This window comes from Sorex fumeus, unplaced genomic scaffold (genome assembly GCF_029834395.1).
Source record: "Sorex fumeus unplaced genomic scaffold, SorFum_2.1 ptg000009l, whole genome shotgun sequence".
NCBI lineage: Eukaryota > Metazoa > Chordata > Mammalia > Eulipotyphla > Soricidae > Sorex > Sorex fumeus.
The window spans coordinates 32086061-32107510 of NW_026606066.1; the positions used below are offsets into that span (position 1 = coordinate 32086061).

Sequence of the window (21450 nt, forward strand, 5' to 3'; positions counted from 1 at the left end):
TCCCGTTATTCATTGATTTGCTCAAGCAGGCACCAGTAAAGTCTCCATTGTGTGACTTGTTGTTACTGTTTTTGGCATATAGAATACGTCACGGGTAGCTTGCCAGGCTTTGCCATGCAGGCAGGATACTCTCGGGCTCTCTGAGAGGGGTAGAAGATTCGAACCCAGGTCGGCCGTGTGCAAGCCAAACACCCTACCTACTATGCTATCGCTCCAGCCCAGGCAGAAAAATATAAGAAATAATTTTCTTTTCACAAAGAATTAGAGCTTTAGTTTGGACTCCAGTTCACTTAGTGTATCTTTTTATGTCATGCAAAATCCAGAAGTGATTTCATTAGGGAGAAAATCAGTTTTAGTACTTTAGCCTATTAGTAAGAAATATTGGCTCAGTGTTTGAGAAAAGACAATTTTTTCTTTTCACACAAACGGAACACTTGACTATCTTCCACTCAAAAGTTGGGATGAGTCCGATAAGTCCATAATTTGTCCCTACAGATGTATTTAACATGATAAATTTATTTTTAGGAAAGAAAGCTGAATGAAACGTTTTGTCAAGATCATCTATAAAATGAAGAGTGGAGGGGCTCCAGTGTTCAAATCACAGCAAATAAAACTTGAACATTTAAATGGGATTTTGCTCTTTCCTTTCACTTTTCAGTGAACATATGTTGCATGAGATTGTCTATCCCAATTTTTATGTTCTATTACTAATCATCTCTTCTTCATTATTTTGCATTTAAATCCTGAATCTTTACATTATATATATAAAATCCTGAATTTTCAGTTTTGAAATGTCATGTTTTTCAAAGTTAGTGCTTATAATGAAGTGATCTCTCTTCAAAAGCAAAGTATTGCTACTTGGGAGAGAAGTTAAAAGTAGAATTTTCAGCATTATCCACAGTAAATGTATAATCTTTCCTGATAGTGATACTTGAATATCATAGTTGGAATTTAGGAACCTTAAAAATATAATAGAAGTAAAGACAAGTCATAAATAAAAACGATCTTATTAAAAAAACAATAGAATAAAAGACAAGTCATAGATGGAAATGAACTTCTTATTTCTAGAATGTTTCTCTTTCCTTATATTAATAAATTTGAACTATTGAATCTCAACTATATACCTTAGAAAGATATTCTAAAAGCAATTGTGTTTTTGATGCTGTGTATCTATGTAATATTTTACAGTTGGCTTGTCATGGCAACAAGAAAAACTGTATCCTTAACCACCAAGAATACTATGGATCAATATTTCCTATCAATACTATAACCAGGGGTAGGCAACATTATGATTTAGTACTTATATTACTATCTTCTAAAGAGAACAATATATAATAATACTTACAGGTAAGATTTATTTTATTTTTAATTAATTTTATTTTACTTTACTAATTTTTTAATTTGAAGATCTACATTAAAATACCAACCATTTTATTTCCTAGAAATGAATCGTTAAATGGGTATTTCAATTATTTTTGCTAGTTTTTTTTTAACTGATTGCTATGTCTGTTTGTGGAGATAGAACTTTTCATGAGTGCTATTCATTTGCTCTGATGCTAAAAAATAAAAATGGAGAAGTGAGGCTGGAGTGATAGCACAGTGGGTAGGGCATTTACCTTGCACATGGCCGACCCAGATTTGATTCCCAGCATCCCATATGGTCCCCTGAGCACCACCAGGAGAAATTTCTGAGTAACCCCTGTGCATTGCTTGGTGTGAACCCCTGCCCCCCAAAAAAGCAAAAAAAAATGGAGAAGTTATTTTAAGCACAAACCTCCATAGCATTCTCAAAAAATTCTGAGGTGAGTCTAAGAAGTTCTCGTCTTCCTTCAAGCATAGCGACCAGTGCTGCCCATGCTTCACCCAGAGTGTCGGCCATGGCTTCATAGACCACACTCTGCTCCTTGTTCTGGTCAGCTGTCTTGTCTGCCTCCTGCAGGAGTTCCCATACCCGGTCTTCCAAAGCCTATGTCAGGGAGGAAGAAACACAGTGTCTCTCAATGCAAGTGTGCAGAATCAAATTATATTTTATCTTATTTTCAGGATCACACTTTAAACACTTGGCTATTTAAATTGTGTGATGTCAAGAAAGGACAGGGGGGATAATTCATTAGCTACACGGACAGGCCTATGAAGCAGGCACAAGGGAGCAATAGATTGTCTTAAACTCGGGGGCATGGACTGGCTAAATACGTCTCAGATTTTGAAATTAATCACAAGTGCACATCTACTTTCCCATGGTTGTAGAATATTGGTCTCATGTTAAAAAAAAGTAAAAAGAACAAAGAAAACAATCTGATTAGAACATATTTGACAGAAGATCTCAAGGAAAAATGTGAAAAATAACCCAGTAAAACCATTTATTCTATATAATTGTTACCAATGAACTTGTGAGGCTTGACGTAAAGTGGGGAAAAAATAGCTAACTAAAAAATAGCTAACTAATAAAATTTCAACTACCTTTATCCTTAGATGAAATTCATAGCATTAGACAAATCCTTATATATAAAGAAATAAAAAATGAAGTAAGCAAGTAGATAGATGGAGAAGTCTCCACTCTCCATCCCCTTGGAAAGTGATAAAACCAATAACTCTAAGGCTGCTATAAAAATCATATTGCGGGGCTGGAACAATAGCACAGCGGGTAGGGCGTTTGCCTTGCACGCGGCCGACCCAGGTTCAATTCCCAGCATCCCAAATGGTCCCCTGAGCACCACCAGGGGTAATTCCTGAGCGCAGAGCCAGGAGTAACCCCTGTGCATTGCCGGGTGTGACCTAAAAAGCAAAAAAAAAAAAATCATATTGTGAGCACAGGACCTAGCGCCTTATAAGACATTACCTGGAGATCCAGAGAAGCCTGTACTCCTACAGAGAGGACAAACTTCAGCGAGACAACTGATTGCAAAAAGGGACAAATAGGAGAACCACCAAAAAGTTCAAATTTCTTTTTTCAGGACAATACCAACCAGTTTTCAGATCCCAGAAAACTCCAGGCCAAGGCAACCAGAAGAATATCCAAATTAAAGTTGGCCTTAAAGGCAATTCAAGGCTTTCTCCAGCTTGGAGGAAGCCTTTTTCTCTCTATAGAGCATCATTTTCTTCCACCCCTTCCTCAAAATTTCTAAATAAAATCTTGTTTATATGTCGCTGCTCATCCCTCTTAAAATTTCTTTTTTCTGAGAGAAAGACCAAGGACCCAAAAGAACTGGATCAATTCTAGGACTGACTTTCCTTTCCTGTGAAAGGAATTCCTCACTCCAGCCTGAGACCATGGCTGCCCAAGAGATCAGGTGGTACAGGTAGATGTCAATATGGCTTGACGGCTGACAGTGGGATCTAAAGGGCACGAAGTCTGTGTGTGTAGAGGCTCATCGCAGACTTTATTAGTCCTAGATTTCCTCAACTGTTCCCCTGATGACAGAGGTGGATAGAAAGAAAATATATTTTTTTTTAAAAAAAGCATTTAAACATTCAAGTCTAAAGCATAGAAAAACTGTAGCACAGTCATCCCGTTGTTCATATATTTGCTTGAGCGGGCACCAGTAACATCTCCATTGTGAGACTTGTTGTTACTGTTTTTGGCATATCGAATACACCACAGGGAGCTTGCCAGGCTCTGCCATGCGGGCACGATATTCTTGGTAGCTTACTGGGATCTCTGAGAGGGATGGAGGAATCGAACCCGGGCTGGCCGCATGCAAGGCAGATGCCCTGCTCACTGTGCTATCACTCCAGCCCAAAAGCATAGGAAAAAATAAATTTAAAAAAACCAAAATTGAAAGGAATTGATTTTGTAAGGGGCTGGAGTGATAGCCCAGTAGTAGGGCATTTGCCTTGCACACGGCCAGCCCGGCTGACCCAGGTTTGATTCCTCCACCCCTCTCGGATAGCCCAGCAAGCTACTGAGAGTATCTCACACGCACGGCAAAGCCTGGCAAGCTACCCGTGATATATTGAATATGCCAAACACAGTAGCAACAAGTCTCACAATGGAGACGTTTCTGGGCCCGCTACAGCAAATCGATGAACAACAGGAGGATAGTGCTACAGTGCTACAGTGATTTTATAAGATTTGAAAATGATAAAATACAAGGATTCATTTTTAATTAATCCATACACCGATGCCTAATGAAATATAAAAATACTTGACATATGCCAATGAAAATAACAGAGTAGATAACTTTCATAGTCCATCCCTCTAAAAATTTCAGAAAAACTAGCAATAGCTGTCTTAACACTGTCAGAACTCCGGAAAGCAATCAGATGTTTACAACTAAGTCAACACTGATACAGGAAAAGGCAATTTAAAATGGTAAGATAGCTTTGAGATATTTATAATTGTCCCTACCCACCTACTCCTGAGTTCAGAAAAGATGGTCAAAATGTATTTAAAAAAAATAGAAAGAGAAAGCTAATAAATCCAAATGTCAAGAGGATCTTACACCACTGTCATGGCATCACAGCAAAATCAACAGGAAAAACTGAATTAGTACAAAATCCTGCCTAGAATCTTGCTGATCTCTGTGAACAAGGAACAGCCAACTGAATTTAAATGCTAATGAACACAATCCAATCACCAGAGAGGGTGGGACAGAGCAGAGAGCTGAGAGAGCTTTCTAAACCTTTAAGGAACCACAGAAGATGGCCCCAGGAAAAAGGAGTGAGGACCAAGCTGGAAACCCAAATAAAATAGACTCTTACCTTAAAATTCTACTCTTAAAAGATGAGATTGGAAAGCAAGGATCTCAGCAGGCTCCTTCAAGCCAGTTAGAAACTATTACCTCCTTTTCCTCTTTGTGTCAGAAAGACCCAAAAGGCAAATTCCACCATCTCAAGCAAGGGATAAACTATAGGGCAGTGAATGTCATTGATCCCCAGAGGCTAAACGAAACCAGCTCCTCCCAATCAATATTGGACCACCTGAATGAAAACCTAGATTCAGAAGGTGCTTTCTTGAACTAAAAATAAAAAAACCATAAATAAAAATCTGCAGACCTCCCAGTACCTCCAAGTCCGCATTCAGCCCTGTTTTGAACATTCACCTGAACCTCAGTTTGATCAAACTGGATGCCACAGGCCACATTGCACCATCAGATCACGGATGCTTCCTACATCTTCTTGAGTCTGGCAATCTAATTGCTATTAGGTGTTGGCAAATGCAAATACCCTGAGCTATTCCGGTCCACTTGGTGCTGTAGTTATTATTGGGTGTAGCATCCACAATCCCTTTTGGTGCCCAGTTCCATTGGACATTGACACTGATACAGCAGGAATGGAAGAGTGGCGGTCGAGATGCACTAGTTAATTTGGTTGATTACTTTAAATCTAACCTGCTATGTTAACTTTTGATGCAAAAATACTAGATGGTGTATAACTCTTAAAGTTGAATTTTAAGGGATTATCTAATATGTATATTATCTTTTTATCTGAAGTAATAAACTATGATCTTGAAAAAAATAATGAATGTAACCTGCTAAAACTGTTTCCAGTCAAACAGGTAAACAGGGTGGTGGAGGAATAGTAATATAGGAAGTAGGGCGTTTACCTTGTAGGTGACCACCCAGATTTCATCCCTGGAACCCCATATGTTCTCCAGAGCCTACCAGGAGTGATTCCTGAGTGCAGAACCAGGAATAAGCCCTCAGCACTATAGGATATTGCCAAAAAAAAGGGGGGGGGGGAGGGGGAATGACTTCTGAGCCCTGCTGGGCATAGCAAAAAATAAAACACATAGAAAAGGGGATGACTGGAGGTGGGAGATGGCACCAAATAAAAGAAGCCCCAGACTCTCTCAGTCTGTCTGTCTGGCTGGCTGGCTGTCTCTCTTTCTCCCCACCATCCCCCACCTAAGCCCACAACAGACAGCTGATCAGCAGAGAAGGGCATTAAGGATCAGAAGTAGTGTACATGGGTAAAAGGAGAGGCCTGGACATTAGGGAGGGTCCTTGGACCCATCTCATTGAGCTGTATACTATAACAAAGTTTAACTTCTTCATTTTGCTTTGTTTTGTTTGGGCACCATGCCTGGCAATGCTCAGGGGTTACTCCTGACTCTGCACTCAGGAATCACCCCTGGCTTGGGAGACCATATGAGATGTCAGAGATGGAACGTGAGTCAGCACTACTCAAGGCAGGCACCTTACCAGCTGTACTATCTCTCCAGCCCAATAAAGTTTAACTTCTTGAGCATCTGAGTTTTGTATGCAAATCTTTCATACAATTCTCAGAAACCCATAAAAGGAGGAAAAATCCACTTTTACACTAACAATACCACAGCCACTGTAAGACAGCAGCCACTGCAAAACCTGGGTAGTAGCCCTGATTTACAAGATCTTGATGCTGTGATTACTGCATTATATTTCAGGGTATAAATTCCCACAGTTGTCAAAAGCAACTCAAACACAGAGCCACATTCTCTGGCTGGATCAGTGACTGTGAGTCTCACATTGCCATCCAGGCTTGACCCTAACTGCTAGCTCTTGCAAAGTTCCAGACACAATGAAGCAGAGGAATTTCCCCACATTGATGAAGACAGAAGCCTTGGAATGACCACAAGAACTCAGGAGCTTTTTTAATTCACTAATGTCGCTTTAAAGTCACAATGATAAGGATGTTCACTGAACTGAGAAAATTAATAAAGGAGAATTCCAACGAGAAAGAAAACTTATATGAGTATGGCAAACTTCAATCTGAAACCACTGAGTACCTTGCATGTGTGAGACCCTGCATTTGATCCTCAATATCATAAAAATAAATAAGTAAATAAATAAATCACTGAGTTAAAATACACAGTAATTAAACTTTAAATCACAACACCGGAGCTCAGCAGTAGATTGACAGAGAACAAGAATAGTGACAGAAGACAGATAATATGTCATGAACCATTATGGTGTATGATAATATAGATCAAAAACAACCACCAAAACACTAGCTGGATTTATTTTTTTTAAATGAAGAAAGCACAAGATATCTATGGGATAATAACAGAAGGTATTTGTGCCACAGGAAGAGTAAGAAGGCAGAAAAGGAAGGATCACTGGCTGAGGAAATTATAGGCCACACCTTCTATAAACCAAGGAAGAAGACACATCCTGAGAATCAGAAAGTTCAAATGTTTTAAGTAAAAATGGCAAAAAACAAATGTACAGAATTCTGAAAAGAGCCTGGAAAACAAGCAAGGATTCATATATAATGCAAATCCCATAAAACTCACAACAGATATATCAAGTGAAATAATAGCAGTATAGGTTAGCCAACATATTGATAAAATAAAACAGCCAATAAAACTGCTTTATCCACCAAACTTATCTCTGGAATTCCAAGGAGTGATACAAAACTGTTAAATAAACAGTAAACAAATCCATGGCCACTAAACTAGCTCTGCAAGAAATACTAAATGATCTTTGATAAAACACAGAGAAACTTTACTTTGAAATAATGAGATACCAAAAAACATAAAATATGGGGAAGGAGCAGTACAGTGGGTAGGGCATTTGCCTTGCATGCAACTGGCAGGGGTTTGATCCCTGACATCCCATAAGGTCCCCTGAGCAATGCCAGGAGTAATTCCTGAGTGCAGAGCCAGGAGTAAACCCTGAGCACCACCAGTTGTGACCCAAAAAGTCAAAAAGCCAAAAAGAAAAAAAATAGCCATAAAAATGAGGGGAAAGCAGAGAGTAATAATGGAAACTTTCACAATGAACTCAAGCCTTGCTTGCTTTAGACTAATAAGTTTAGCATGTCAATTTTAAACTTCTTAGTAATCTCAATACAAATATACTGAATAAGAGGCAAATGGCAGATATTAAAGGAAAGAAAGAAAAATGAAAAGAAATAAAGACAACATTTCAAACACTCACAATTCATATAGTACATACAGCAGGTAAGGTGCTTGCCTTGTACAAGGCCAATCTGGGTTCAAACACTGGCACTCCATATTGTCCCTCAAGCCCTGCCAGAGTTTATCCATGAGAACAAAGCCAGGAGTGAGCCCGAAGCATCACATTATGTGTCCCCCAAAAAATAAAAAAGGGAACAAAAAAATGAATTCCAATTATCATGAAGACAACAAATAATAAATAAAATTTATTCCTGAGTCACCACTGTCTAAGGATTGTTTATTATCCTAACAATGTTTGACATATTCACAAACACAAAATAATTTGTCATATTTTATACAATCAAGGTTCTCTCAAACATAGTGAAGTAGGAAAATTAAAAATTCTATTCCAAAATAAATGAAAAATCTATTCCAGAGCCTGGCCATTTTATGACAAAAAAAAGGATAAAGAAAATTAGGTTGAATATGCCAATAAATTCTTCAAGGATATCGACTGAAGACTGATATTGACTGAAGAACATGACTGAATGTGTTCCAACTCTGTTTTCTCTGATGTTAAAACTAAGCTGAATAAATAATTGTCTGAATTGCCTGAAGAATTAAATAAATATGTACACTTTGCTATTCAGCTCCTCATATGACAAGCTTTAAATTATCTTGAAGACTAGTTAATTTTGTCTTGTTCTTGTTTATTTATTTTATACTTATCCTTAAAATTAAGGGAATTATCTGTTTCCACTTATGAATGGTATTTGGAAGAAGAAAATATGTATCAGGAGTTTGAAATTCTTAGTATTTCTTATAAATTGTATAACAAACACTGTAAAATCAAAAATAGGGAAAACTTGATAAATTCATGGAAGAGATATAGGGGAAAAATAAGATATAATAAATAATTCATCCTATAGTAGCAAGTGGACTTTTAGTATTTCAATGTTATTTCCCATGCTTGAATGAAAGTTAGAAGATAAATCTCAAAGCTAGCTATTTCTACTTCTGATAGAGTTATCTTCAGAATCATATTTTGGTCTTGTTAAACACATACATAAAAATAGTTCCTTTTGATACAATTCTTTTCCCATTGAAGAGGCATTTGTCATGCAGAATTTGGGAGACTAAAGGATAGGACTACAATTTGGACTTCCGGCATTTCTTGGGATTCTCCCATGACCTGAAAAATGAACTGCTAAATGTTCTCTTCACTGCAATCTCAAGGCCAGAACATTCTCACTGAACCCTTTGGATTCATTTGGTACAAGTTGCACTTGGGATTTTCTCCAAAAAAGCCAACATTTGCTTTGAGAAGTGACTAAAAAAAAAAAAAGTTTTCTTAGACCAGACCAAAAATTTGCCTATTCATTCCCAGACAGCCACATCTCCTAGTTTTCCATTTGTGGAAAAAAAAAAACCCTCAAATCATCCTACTAGTCTCCTAGCTCTAATTCCATATTTAGACCTGTTTTGAACATTTTAAAGCATTTATGTACTATGGAAATTAGAGACAGGTAATCTTGAGGCTTGTTTTGAACACATGAATTGAGGTCCTGCTGCTCCTGTTTTCACCCAAAATCCTCAAATTGCCTCTCTAATTGTTAGAGGATTCTAGGAGATAAACAGATTCTTCAGGCTGAAGACTGAAAACAATGATGAGGAGAAAAGATATGTTAGTGTCTTATCAATGCACTCATAGTATTGCAATATAAACAATAATATTTGTATAATGCTTTACAGTTAAACTTATATTTTATCTCTACAGTTTTTAGAATATCCTCATCCTCATTTAGCAGGGAACTAGAGAAAGTATTTCATTTGAATGAGAAGTCTTCCTTATGCCACATTAAAGCTAAAATCACTTGTTCAAATGCAATATAACAAGGACTCAAGGACTCTTATGGCTCAGAGAAATAATTCTTAAAAGAACCTGGTGTTATTCATGAATGCATTCATGTATCCATCCTCTCAACCCATTTAGCAAGACTTCAAGTATCTCTTAATCAAATTGTACACATTTTGATAATGGATATGAAAGATTGAGTAGTAGTGCATTTAATAATTCTTGTATTTTTTCTTTGGTACTTGATGTTTTTCTTAATACAAATCTACTTCCCAACTCACTATTGAATGTCTTCTATTATTTCATTTACCTAAATGTAGTTGTATAGATCCAGTGACCTCACATTTATCAATGCCAACAATCTCATTTAATTACTTCTGTGATTAATATCATTATATAGTCCATTAAAGTTGAGTTTTTGTTTTTAACTTCCACAGGGAGGATGTATTCCAACTCTTCTGTGCTTAGGATCTCTTTTAGAGATTTATAAGTATATATGTATCTTATTATCTTGGTGGTTCAGTAGACCATGATCTTTCTCTTTTACTTACTCAACAAGTAGGTGTTAGCTAGAGAGTTAGAGGAAGCATAAAAATATTTGCATTTCTTTTTACAACAATATTTCACTTTCTCCAGAAACCACAATGCAATTCTCGAGACCCTCTGTGCTTGATTCCTTTCCAAGGACAGAGGGCAAGTAACCCTGACATTTAGGTAGACTATCCCTGTAAGCTGCTGGTATTAATTAGACTCTGTTTTTGTATAATTCCTTGAAGGAGGGACTGGGTGAAGACAAAGAGTAAGCGATTTTTCAAAATGTCTTTTTAAGTGAATGCACAGGGTTTTATAAACTACAACCACTGACTCTATCACTTTTTATTCTTAATATTTTAATTAAAAAATCTTTACCCAAATATCCCAAAACTACCTTCAACTAAAACATCTAACCTTATTATTTCATCCTCTCTACCTAGTTTTCAAATTACCCGGTTTATAGATATAAAAACATAAAAGTTTCTCTTCCCACTTTTCTTCAAATCCAAGCGCTAACTAGTCACAAGCTAAATTAAACCAGCTTCCCTTGTATCTGTCAAGCCTTCTCTGTTCTCTGTTTCACTCATTTACCTCTCTTTTAGATTAGCAGTGCTCACAATTGATGCTTTATTGATCCGTCTATGTTGAAATTTGATTATTTCATTTAGAAACTTAGAACTCTTTTAAAGACTTTCAGTAATTTTAAGATAAAATTCAAAGTAAAAACATTATAGGTCTTCTTATGCTTGATTACTTTTCTAGTCTTTGTTTGTTCCCTGACACAGTCCTCCAATCTTACGAAATCCTTGTAATTTTTGGACTCTTTCATGGTCTAATCTCCAAGTATAAAAATTTTCTTCCTTCTTTCCTCCCTTTCTTTCCTCTCTCTCTCTCCAATGACTCATCAATGCCTAAATAACATGAAAAGGTTGATTTTTACAGTAAACCTTTTCTCATACTCATACTCTTTGGATACAGAGTATTTACCCCTTTAAAGTGTTTTCCACTGTTATACAAATTACTACTACAAATGTTAAATTTTTATTAAGAAAATAATTTCCTAATAAAATAGGGAAGACATAAAAATCACATAATAAAAATTATTTATAAATATATTTCACAAAAAAGTCACTAACTAGCATTCTTAGCATTTTACATACAGATGTAAACAAAAACATGCAAATATACTTAATAAGAATCATATGATAGAGATCAGAGATCAGTAAACTATGGCCTACAATGAAAAATCTAATCTGAAATTAATTTTTGCATGGTATTTAAGCTAAGAATGTTTTCCTTATTTTTTTACTTCATATTAAATGCCTGAAATATGAACTTTTAAAATTTTATTTTATAACACATGAAAATTATGCAAAGTTAAATTTTAGTGTAATAACTTTTTATTCTTCAGGCAACTGAAGAACTACACATTGGGACCCATGGTCTAGAACGGAGCGAACAGGGTGAGAGACTGAGTTCATCATGTCGACCAAGACCATCCATTGTAACTCGCAGTTCCAGAAGGCCGAATCTAAATGTTGGACAAGCAAGTCTCCAGGTGGACAGTTCCACAATGAAATTGATCACATCATATTCAATTGATGGTTTTGCCTGACTGATATCACTGTTGTCTCAAAATTCCAAACTGGATCAGACCACTGTTTCCTTTGTGCAAAATTCTACTTCATGGAGCAGAGAGAAAGAGCTGCAAAGTTTAAGAAAAGAACTCCCAGAACGACCACCAACTGGGAGCTCTTTGGGCACTATTGTGGCAACATAGGAAGATGACATCACTGACAACATCGATGAGGAATACGGTTGACTGGTACAGCACCTCCAAGATTGTGCAAGGAATCCCGAGAGTGGGAAAGTCACAAAAAGACACCTGTTTTTGGAAACTCTCAAGCTCATTTGCCAAAGTGGCTGGGCATGAGCCTCAGGCAACTGCAAGCGAAAGTCCAAACTTGCAGAGCAATGCAGAGAAGTGATAAAGGAAGACCTTAAAGAGAGAAGAGCAGCAGTGTTGGCCAATGTGGCGTAAGCTGGGAAAAGTATTCAAAACGTCCGCCTGTCCTTTGCCAACTACAAGACCAAGATGACTGCCCTCCAACGTCCTGATGGATCTATCACATCTTCCAGAAGGGCAAGATTATCCATGACTTCTCAAATCTCTTCAATAGCTACATCTACCTGCCCACATACCAAATTCTGCAGGATGGATATGTCATTCCCAGCATTCTCCCTTCCAAAATTTGACACGTCATTTTGTTGGTAAAGAAGCAAACAGCACCTGGCCCAGACAAGGTCAGACCCGAAAACCTGAAGAATCTGCCTCCAGTACTCTTCAATACACTAGCTCAGCTCTTCACATGCTACCTGTCTGAATGCAAGGTTCTGTCCCAATGGAAAACCAGCAGCACCGTTCTGTTGTATAAAAAGGGAGATAGTTGCCACGACATTGGCAACTATCATCTGATCTGCCTATTGTCTGTCAGCTACAAGTTGTTCACTCGAGTCATCCTGAATAGGATTGGCAGAACACTAGATGAAGGACAACCATGTGAGCAAGCTAGGTTCTGAAAAGGATCCATCACGATTGACCATATTCACATGGTGACAAGCTCGTTGAGGTTTTGCAGGAGTTCAAGATGCCGCTCTGCCTAACGTTCATTGATTTTAAAAAGGCCTTTGATTCTCTTGAGACCGAAGTGGTCATCGAAGCCCTAGCCAAACAGGGCATTCAAACTCAGTACATCAGGATCCTCTGTGAGCTTTATTACAGATTCACCACCAGGATCTTACCATTCCACAAGGAAGTGATCATTGAGGTAAAGAGAGGGGTTAGGCAGGGTGATATCATTTCACCGAAACTCGAGAATGTTATGTGATGACTGGAATGGGAAGGAATGGGGATAAAGATAGTCGGCAACTACACCATCTCCACTTCACTGATGATATCGTTCTAATAACACCAAACATTATCCAACCAGCACAAATGCTGACCAGTCGACTGTAAATGTGGAAAGGTCAGACTGCAGCTGAATCTCACCAAAACAATGTTCATGAAACAGACTAGTTCCTGACATTCCATTTGCTCTCAACAGAACTAACATCTCCAAATGCAGCAATTATGTGTACCTGGGTCGAGAACTCAACATGAGAAATGACTGGTGCCACCAGTTGCCCCCACGAGCGGCTCTCCAGCACGGCCACAGCCCCAGAAGCACAATGACCTAATGCAGAACCCAGCAGCTTGGAGCAGAAAAGTGAAAGGACTATGCGTTAATCCAGGCAATCATTTCTGCCCAGAGGGGAAAGGGTGTTGCTCCCTTCCGCCCTCCTCCCTCTGGAAAGAAAGATGGCGGCCACATGGGAGCCTTGTGGACAGCAGGTATGAGCCGGGGGAGTGGGGGCGACTAAAACCTCATGGGAAGGGGGCGTTCCGGTCCGTCCTTCACGCCCTACCGAGGTCACAAGTCGCCCCCCGTGAGCGGCTCTCCAGCATGGCCATGGCCCCAGAAGCACAAGGACTTAATGCAGAACCCAGCAGCTTGGAGCAGAAAAGTGAACAGACTATGCGTTGATCCAGCCCATCAAGTCTGCCGGAGGGGAAAGGGTGTTGCCCCATTCGCCCTCTCCTCTCTGGAAAGAAAGATGGCGGCCACATGGGAGCCTTGTGGATAGCAGGTATGAGCCGGGAGTGTGGGGGCGACTAAAACCTCATGGGAAGGGGGGCCTTTCGCTCCGCCCTTCACGCCCTACTGAGGCCACCAGTTGCCCCCCGCGAGCGGCTCTCCAGCACGGCCACGACTCCAGAACACAGAAACCAATTTCTTAACTATCTGACTTTCAGTAGAAATACTTCCAGGGTCAATAGGTAAAATAGCAGAAATCCAAAACCAACATTTAATTCTTGAACCCAGCTGTAGAAAGCAAATCACTTCACAATGCTTTTTCAGCATGTCTGATTGGGGGGGGGGGGGTAAACTCTAAATAATAGTGGTGAATCTTTTATTGAAACAATGAATCTAATCAAAGCAGATAGAGTGTTAACTAGAATTCATCTGCCTCACAGGGACGGGGAGGGGTGGGGGGTGGGGTTTTATTGGGGTTCTTCATGGTAAAAAATAAGTATTGGTAAAGGGAAATGTGTTTGATATTTGCATGACTGAGACATAAACCTGAAAGCTTTGTAACCTTTCCCACAGTGATTCAATAAATAAATAAAAAAAAAAAAAGAGAAATGACTGGTGCCAGAACTTTGCAGGAGGAAGAGAGTGGCATGGAACGCCTTCAAGAGTGTAGAAGAAGTTGTTAAAAGGATGAAGAACCTCTGGCTCCAGGCACATCTTTTTGACTCCACCATTCTTCCTCCACTAACATATGCCTCAGAGACCTGGGCCCTATCAAACCAAGATGAGAACACTATTCATGTCTCCCAAAGAGGAACTGCAAAAACTATGCTTGGAGTATCATGCTTCACTCAAGTGAGAGAAGGAATCTGGAGTTCCAACCTCTGTTGACCATCAAGGGTCAGGGATACCGCCTCGTTTGCCAAGGCATTGAAAATCAGATGGACTGGACACATAATGCAATTTGGAGATGACCACTGAACTAGAGCTGTTAACAACTGGATTCCACGGGACATCAAAAGAATGCCTGGGCGCCCACCTACAAGATGATAGGACTTCTTAGTCAAGACCCTGAGTGAATGGTTAGATGCTCTTTGTGTTCCTGGAGGGAGCAGATGCCATTGGGCTACAGTAGCACACGACAGGGATAAATGGAGATGTTACTGCTGACCACTCGAGCAAATCGAAGAGCAACGAGATGACAAGTGACAAGTGATACAAGTGAACTTTTTATTGAAAGAGTATTTTATGAATTAGCTATAGCTATCTTCAATATACAACACATTTTAAATAGTTGCAAATCACAAAATTATTTGATTCACAGAATCAAAATTATTTACCATTGTGTTTTACAAAATATAATTTTGGTGATCTATGGTTGTAAGATCCGTGGGACCCAAACTCTTCCTTAGCCCCACTCCATAGTAAAGCCTTGAGATGTAAATCCTGCCCCCTCCCTAGTAGAGCCCTGAGCTGTAAATCCTGCCTCCACTGTTAACTCTTCTTAATTGAGATGTAAATCCTGCCTCCACTGTTGACTCTTCCTTATCTGCACCTCTGCTAGTAACTCTCCCCTCATCCCCCTCCACCGGAATGCAGGAGTCCTGAGCTGTAAATCACGGGGAACAGGGTAGACATAGAAGATAACAAGATGTCTGAGTTATGAGAGAGCCGCTAGTCACAATGCCCATGTACGTAAATGCTGATCTTTGAATTTATAGGCTAAGGAGTGATGTGCTTTTAAATGGATTGGTTAAAAAAGTATACATTGTTACGAATCTATTGGCCATGAAATGTGCAGGCTCTGCTGTAATGGCCAGTGAAGGCCTATATAAGATCTCCTTTGAAGAAGCTCAGGGTCTTGCCTAACCCACTGACCTGCGAGTTGGTGGGATGGCTTGACCCTGGCTAGCCAGCTCAATAAACTACCTGCTTACTGATTGCATTCCTGTGTGGTCCTTGCTTGCGGTTGGAGATGCAGAGTCATGCCCTAACATGGTATAAAGACCTTCATGTTTTCTTAAGTACCTTTTATTATTTTATAGAAATATTATTTTAGTGAATCTCTAATAGTCTTTCAAAGAGATGCCCTTTTCCGTTTAAGTATTCTCTATTTGCAAATATTAAATATTAAATATTTTTTCTTCATTTTTTTCTGGAATAAAATAGTTTTATTTAAAAAACATAAGGAGTCCCGGGAAGAGAACATAAAATATTGCAGGTTGTGGCATGGAAAGCAGAGAACTGTCTGATTGTTGTCTCCATCCCTCTTTCCCTTCCTCCCTCCCTCCCTTCCTTCCTTCCTTCCTTCCTTCATTCCTCCTTCATTCCTACCTCTTCTACTTCTCTCTTTTTTTTCTTCTTTTAATTATTATAAGTAATATTGGGCAAAAATATTAACAGTGCTCATTTTAATTGAATTCTTTATAATTTAATATATTTATATCTTTTTAAATATTTTAATTTCCATATAACATAGTTCTAAGTAGCATGATTGTGCCAAAGGATAGCCAAATTTTTATAGTTCTGATGCTATTCTTAAGTTGGTCTCCAGAAAATTTGTACCAATGAATGAGCAAAATCAAGATATAATAAAATGATCTCTTTGCATATCTGGCTTTGCCATAAATCTTGAGAGCAGAGATTTAAATTCCAAGAGTGTTAGGATAACACTGTTTTTGTCCTTTCTGCATAGCCTCAGGTAGGTTAGGCTTATTGGGTTGCTCCCATCACAGTGCTCTCTTTCCTCTGTGTTTATTTGTAACTTCTTTCTTTGTGCTCTGTTGACTTGTAAATATTGTTTTTCTCTTCTTCCTAAGTTCTTTGCATAGTCTATTCAGAGCATTGTCCTTTTTGCATAGACACAAGAAGACATGCTTTTGTGTGTAATGTGACTCTTCAGTGATATTTTCCTCCTGGGCTTCTGTTCTCTCACCTAAGTCTCAGCTGCCTTTACTTCCTAGCGCCCCCCCAAAGCGGGGGTCCCGATGAGGGACTGGGTGGAACCAGGGCAAGGGGTAAGCTATGTGCTACCCTGGCATCGAGATGGGCCTGGCCAAAGCATCATAATGCTTAACTATAAGTTAAGAGCTTGTTCATGGACAAATGCTGTCATGATCCAAAAAGTAATAACTAGATTTGGACCCTGCTAGGGTTAAGAATGATTAATCTGGCCTGAGTGCTATTGTCTGAGATCTGTGGCACGATGTTCCCAGGAGAGCTGCCCTCCAAGCCTCAATGTTATCTCTTACTGTGTCCATACAAAAATAACTAGTATTGAGATGTTGATAGAGTTATTGGACTAGGGAAAAAAGAAAAACACCTTAAGGGGTATTTTGCCCTTGGGCAGTCAGGAAGGGCTTTGGAATATTCTAGGTGGTGTTCCCTTTGAACTTGGTGGGCCCTCAGGAAGGGCTTTCTTATGTTGATTTGGCTACCTGACTAGGTGCAGTATCAGCCCAGAGTCCTGGGGGGTTGGAGAGAAGAGAGCTGGAGAGAGAGAAAGCAGGGCAGCATGATGGACCACAAAGAGGCTAGTAAGGGGGACAGAGAGAGAAGAATGTAGAAGAAGAATACAGGAACAAGCAGGTGGGGGGGGGGAGAGAGAGAGAGAGAGAGAGAGAGAGAGAGAGAGAGAGAGAGAAGAGGAAGAGAGAGCCCAAGCTGCGAGATGGAGCATGGAGAGAGAGTGGGAGAGGCAGGAGGAGATGGTAATCTGGAGCAATGAGAGACTAAAATGGGGGGCTCAGAGAGACTGGGGCAGGCGCGTGGGGAGAATGGAATAAACGGCATCTGATCAATCAACCGACTTGGTCCTCGTCTCGTCCACTGTATGCCCCAGGGCCTGGGCCGCCCTGGCTGGGTGAGCAGCCTGGGCCCACCCCGAACACGGGCAACTAGGGGAAGAGCAGTCGCTCCCTTCCCCCGGCTCGGGAGCACTGTGATGGGAGCAACCCAATAAGCCTTTTATTTGTCCAGGCCCATTTCTAATGCTGTTTAGCTGCATTTCTCAAGCTCAAGACTTAAAACAAATAATTTGTTGACTGCAAGTTTAAGACACCATCAATATAATCAGATTCTGCAACGTATTTGACTGTCATTGTATCACTGTCCTGAGAATCCGGAGTTCTGACATCCGTAGACGATCAAGAATCAGAGACGCTGTCTCATTTGCCAAGGTGTCGAAAATCAGATGGGCTGGTCACGTAATGAGATTTAAAGACGACCGCTGGACTAGAGCTGTTACCGACTGGATTCCACGGGATGTCAAAAGACCGCGTGGCCGCCCACCTACCAGATGGTCAGACTTCTTCGTCAAGACCATGAACGATCGGTTTGAGGCCCTTCATGTTCCCGGAGCGAAGAGATGCCATTGGGCTACACTAGCACGCGACAGGGACGAATGGAGACGTTACTGGTGCCCGCTCGAGCAAATCGACAACTAACGGGAAGTTAAGTGATTAAGTGATTAAGTATCACTGTCATCCTGTTGTTCATTGATTTCCTTAAGCAGGCACCAGTAATGTCTCCTTCGTCCTAGCCCTGAGATTTTAGAAAGTGCCACGTTCGAGGTTCTTTCAGGGTCAGGAGAATGAGAACCATCATTTTTACTGCTTTTTGGCATATTGAAAACACCACAGGGAGTTTTCCAGACTCTGCCGTGCTGCAGGATACTTTCGATAGCCTGCCAGGTTCTCCAGAGTAAGAATTAGATTCGCGGCAATGGCGCGTGGGGGGGGGGGGGGGGAGCAGTTGGTGGGTGTGCCGTGTACATACTGGAAGATGGGGGATCTGGGTGGAGTAAGCGGTACACCCCAACTGCGCCCCCTTCCCCCGTGCCGTGTAATCCCATCAATGGCCAAGACCCAGAGACTATAAAACCCAGCTACCCGAAGAGAACAGCTCAGAGTTTCCTGCCTCCGCACCTGGCTGTCCTCACGGGGGCCCCTTGAGTTGAGTTACCCTCCCCACCCCGAGCAGAGCCCCAGAAGCTGAAGACCTCTGGTTCCAGCCACAGGCATGCTTAAGACCACTCTCCACATGTTTGGACAAGCCTCACGCATGAAGGAACCAGCAGAGGAAGCTGGGGCGTAGATCTCCAAGCTGCTCGGATTGGGACTGGGCCTCCTCCACCCAGATCCCCCAATGTACTTGACACAAATGAAAAGCACTAAGTGTACGCACTAATGTTCGGCAGCTTGTGTTATATATTTTAAGATCATCATGAAAAATTTAAAAGAATTTTAGCTGTCAATGAATATCTGAGAATACAATTGTGCACTTTCAAATATCTGGGGAGAAAAATTTTAGAAAAAATGCAATAGATGAAATAAGAGGATAAAATAAAACAGTATCACAGTATTAAACCTGAAAGATTTGGGGAGAAGTTACAAGAGTGGAGAGATGTGCTTGATAACAAAACTCATGTAAATCGGTATCCTTACAGGCCAAAACTAGGAATAATTATTAACAGAACCAGGAGGGCACAAGTCATTCTACAATTTATTTGCCACCAGAAAGGAAGTGAATGCATGGGCAAAATCCTCTGGAAGCATTACAAAAACATCAAAATTATACATATCAGAGTACTTGATATTCTTGTGGAATTACAAGAGCTGTGAAGTATTTGCTGCCAGGAAAGCTAAGTGAACAGTTGAGCAATTACTCAGATGATTTGATTGATGCATTCAGTTAATATGGAAAATAAGATGTAGATCTTTTTTTCTCATTGCTTGTTTCTGCTTTGAATTATCTCAATATTCCTCAACCATTTTAGCATTTTTAAAGTTTGCTCATGAAGAAAAATTTGAAGTAATGTTTTTTCTTTCATGTTTAAAGATAATATATTCTGACTCACATCAAACACATTGAGTTGCTTTTCCAGTGGTTAAGATGAATTTTCCTTGAGTGGCTATATTGCAAAATAATATATATATATATTTGGTGATGTATGGTTTGCATTATAGCATAGTGACTAAAACATGGAAGCTGGAATCCACATACTTACTTCACTTAGCAATTCAGCACATTTTAGAAGCACTTTCTGTGTTAGATCATTCTATTATAAAAAAGGGAACAATAGTAAGAATACCTGTTTCACAAGGTTTGTAAAGATTAAATGAAGCAGTCTGTGGAACTCTAAGTAGAGTGACTTAGTAAGATTCCAAGAAATGCTATTATTTCAATGATGTTTATGTGTATCTGTTTTTTTTTCTTTCCAGTTTTTGATTTCCAGGCCACACTCAGCAATGCTCAGGGCTTATTCCTGGCTCTGCCATCAGGCATCACTCCTGCTAGTGCTCAGGGCACTAACATGGGATGGGTGAGATTGTTCGAGTGCCCTACAAGCAGTACTATCTTTCCAGCCCCTCTGACTAGTGTTATTAATGCATCCTTTAAAACCACTGGTGGACAACATATTGAAGCCCTAAAATGAATTATTTAAATTATTCCATAATCTTAATTACAAACAGAAAGGTATTCCTTGTTTGATATAGTTACATGACAAGCCAATCACTATAGTTTATACTAATAATTTCAGAATTCATAAAAGTTCAAATGTAAAGTACTTAAATCCTAGTTCAAATAACAATGATCCACTTTCAAAGAACATACACATAGTTATACATATATATATGTCAGAAAATATTTTATTTTATTCGGGTTTTTGGACTACATTTGGCAGTGCTTACTTCCAGCTATGAGTCCACCCCTGGTGGTGCTCTGGGAAAGAGATATGGTGTCAGAAGTCAAACTTGGGTCAGTCAAGTGCAAGACAAGTTTCTGACCCAATGTCATATCTCTCCTGCCCTCATAATTATTGTTCTTTTAAAAGATTATTGATTTTTTAAGATTACTGTCCTTTTATAAAAATTTTCAGTCACTTGTTTTGCCTATAAATTTTGTTATCTCTGTGGTGACAAGATTATATTTTTAAATAAATTCATTTAATCATATCACATATGCTGAAAGATAGCATATTCACTACTTAAAATTCAAAGTAGCAATGTAATAAACTCGACACAAGTCTTAGTTGTGTAAAGTTCAATTCTTATTATTTTGAACCTTATTGTAAACCCAACTGTCCTATCAAACTGAGTCCATTCATTTTGAAAATCTATGTATGAGACAAATGTTGCCTCCTGGGATTTATAGTTAACTTTGGCTGAGGAGTGTACTAATGGCTAAGAAAACATTGATGAATTCCGTTTTATGCATCTCTAGGGCATCTTTCATTAAAAACAAAGTGAAATGTAGAAATAAACATGTTCTGTCATTATTGCAACTACATTTTACTAATGCTAATATGAAATGTGGTCTAAATCAATGTTTACAGTCATCTTCTGCTATTCCCTCTAAAGTTAGTAAATGACCTGACAAGTTTGTTTCAAAGCTCATCATCATACATTGCATACTAATAACTAGCTCTTGAGACTAATAGTCATTTGCCAATATGTGAATTGTATGCTTATCTCTAAACATAAAGAATTTTAAATAAATAAATATTTTGTCAGTCTATTGTAATTCTATTCCCAAACACTTTTGCTATTGGCCATTTTTGATAAGTGATTTAATTAAATATTTTCTGTATATGTGATAAGCTAATAGAA

At 39.3% G+C, this 21450-nt stretch overlaps 1 protein-coding gene across 1 annotated transcript in view; it reads right to left on the bottom strand.

Annotated features, from left to right (window-relative positions):
• The window catches only part of CCDC141 (coiled-coil domain containing 141), a 206218-nt gene that overhangs the window by 143022 nt on the left and 41746 nt on the right, over positions 1-21450 (bottom strand). Inside the window, exon 3 of the mRNA XM_056110401.1 lies at positions 1775-1966. Within this exon, the coding sequence (XP_055966376.1) occupies positions 1775-1966 (192 nt within the window). The remainder of the gene's footprint in view (positions 1-1774; positions 1967-21450) is intronic.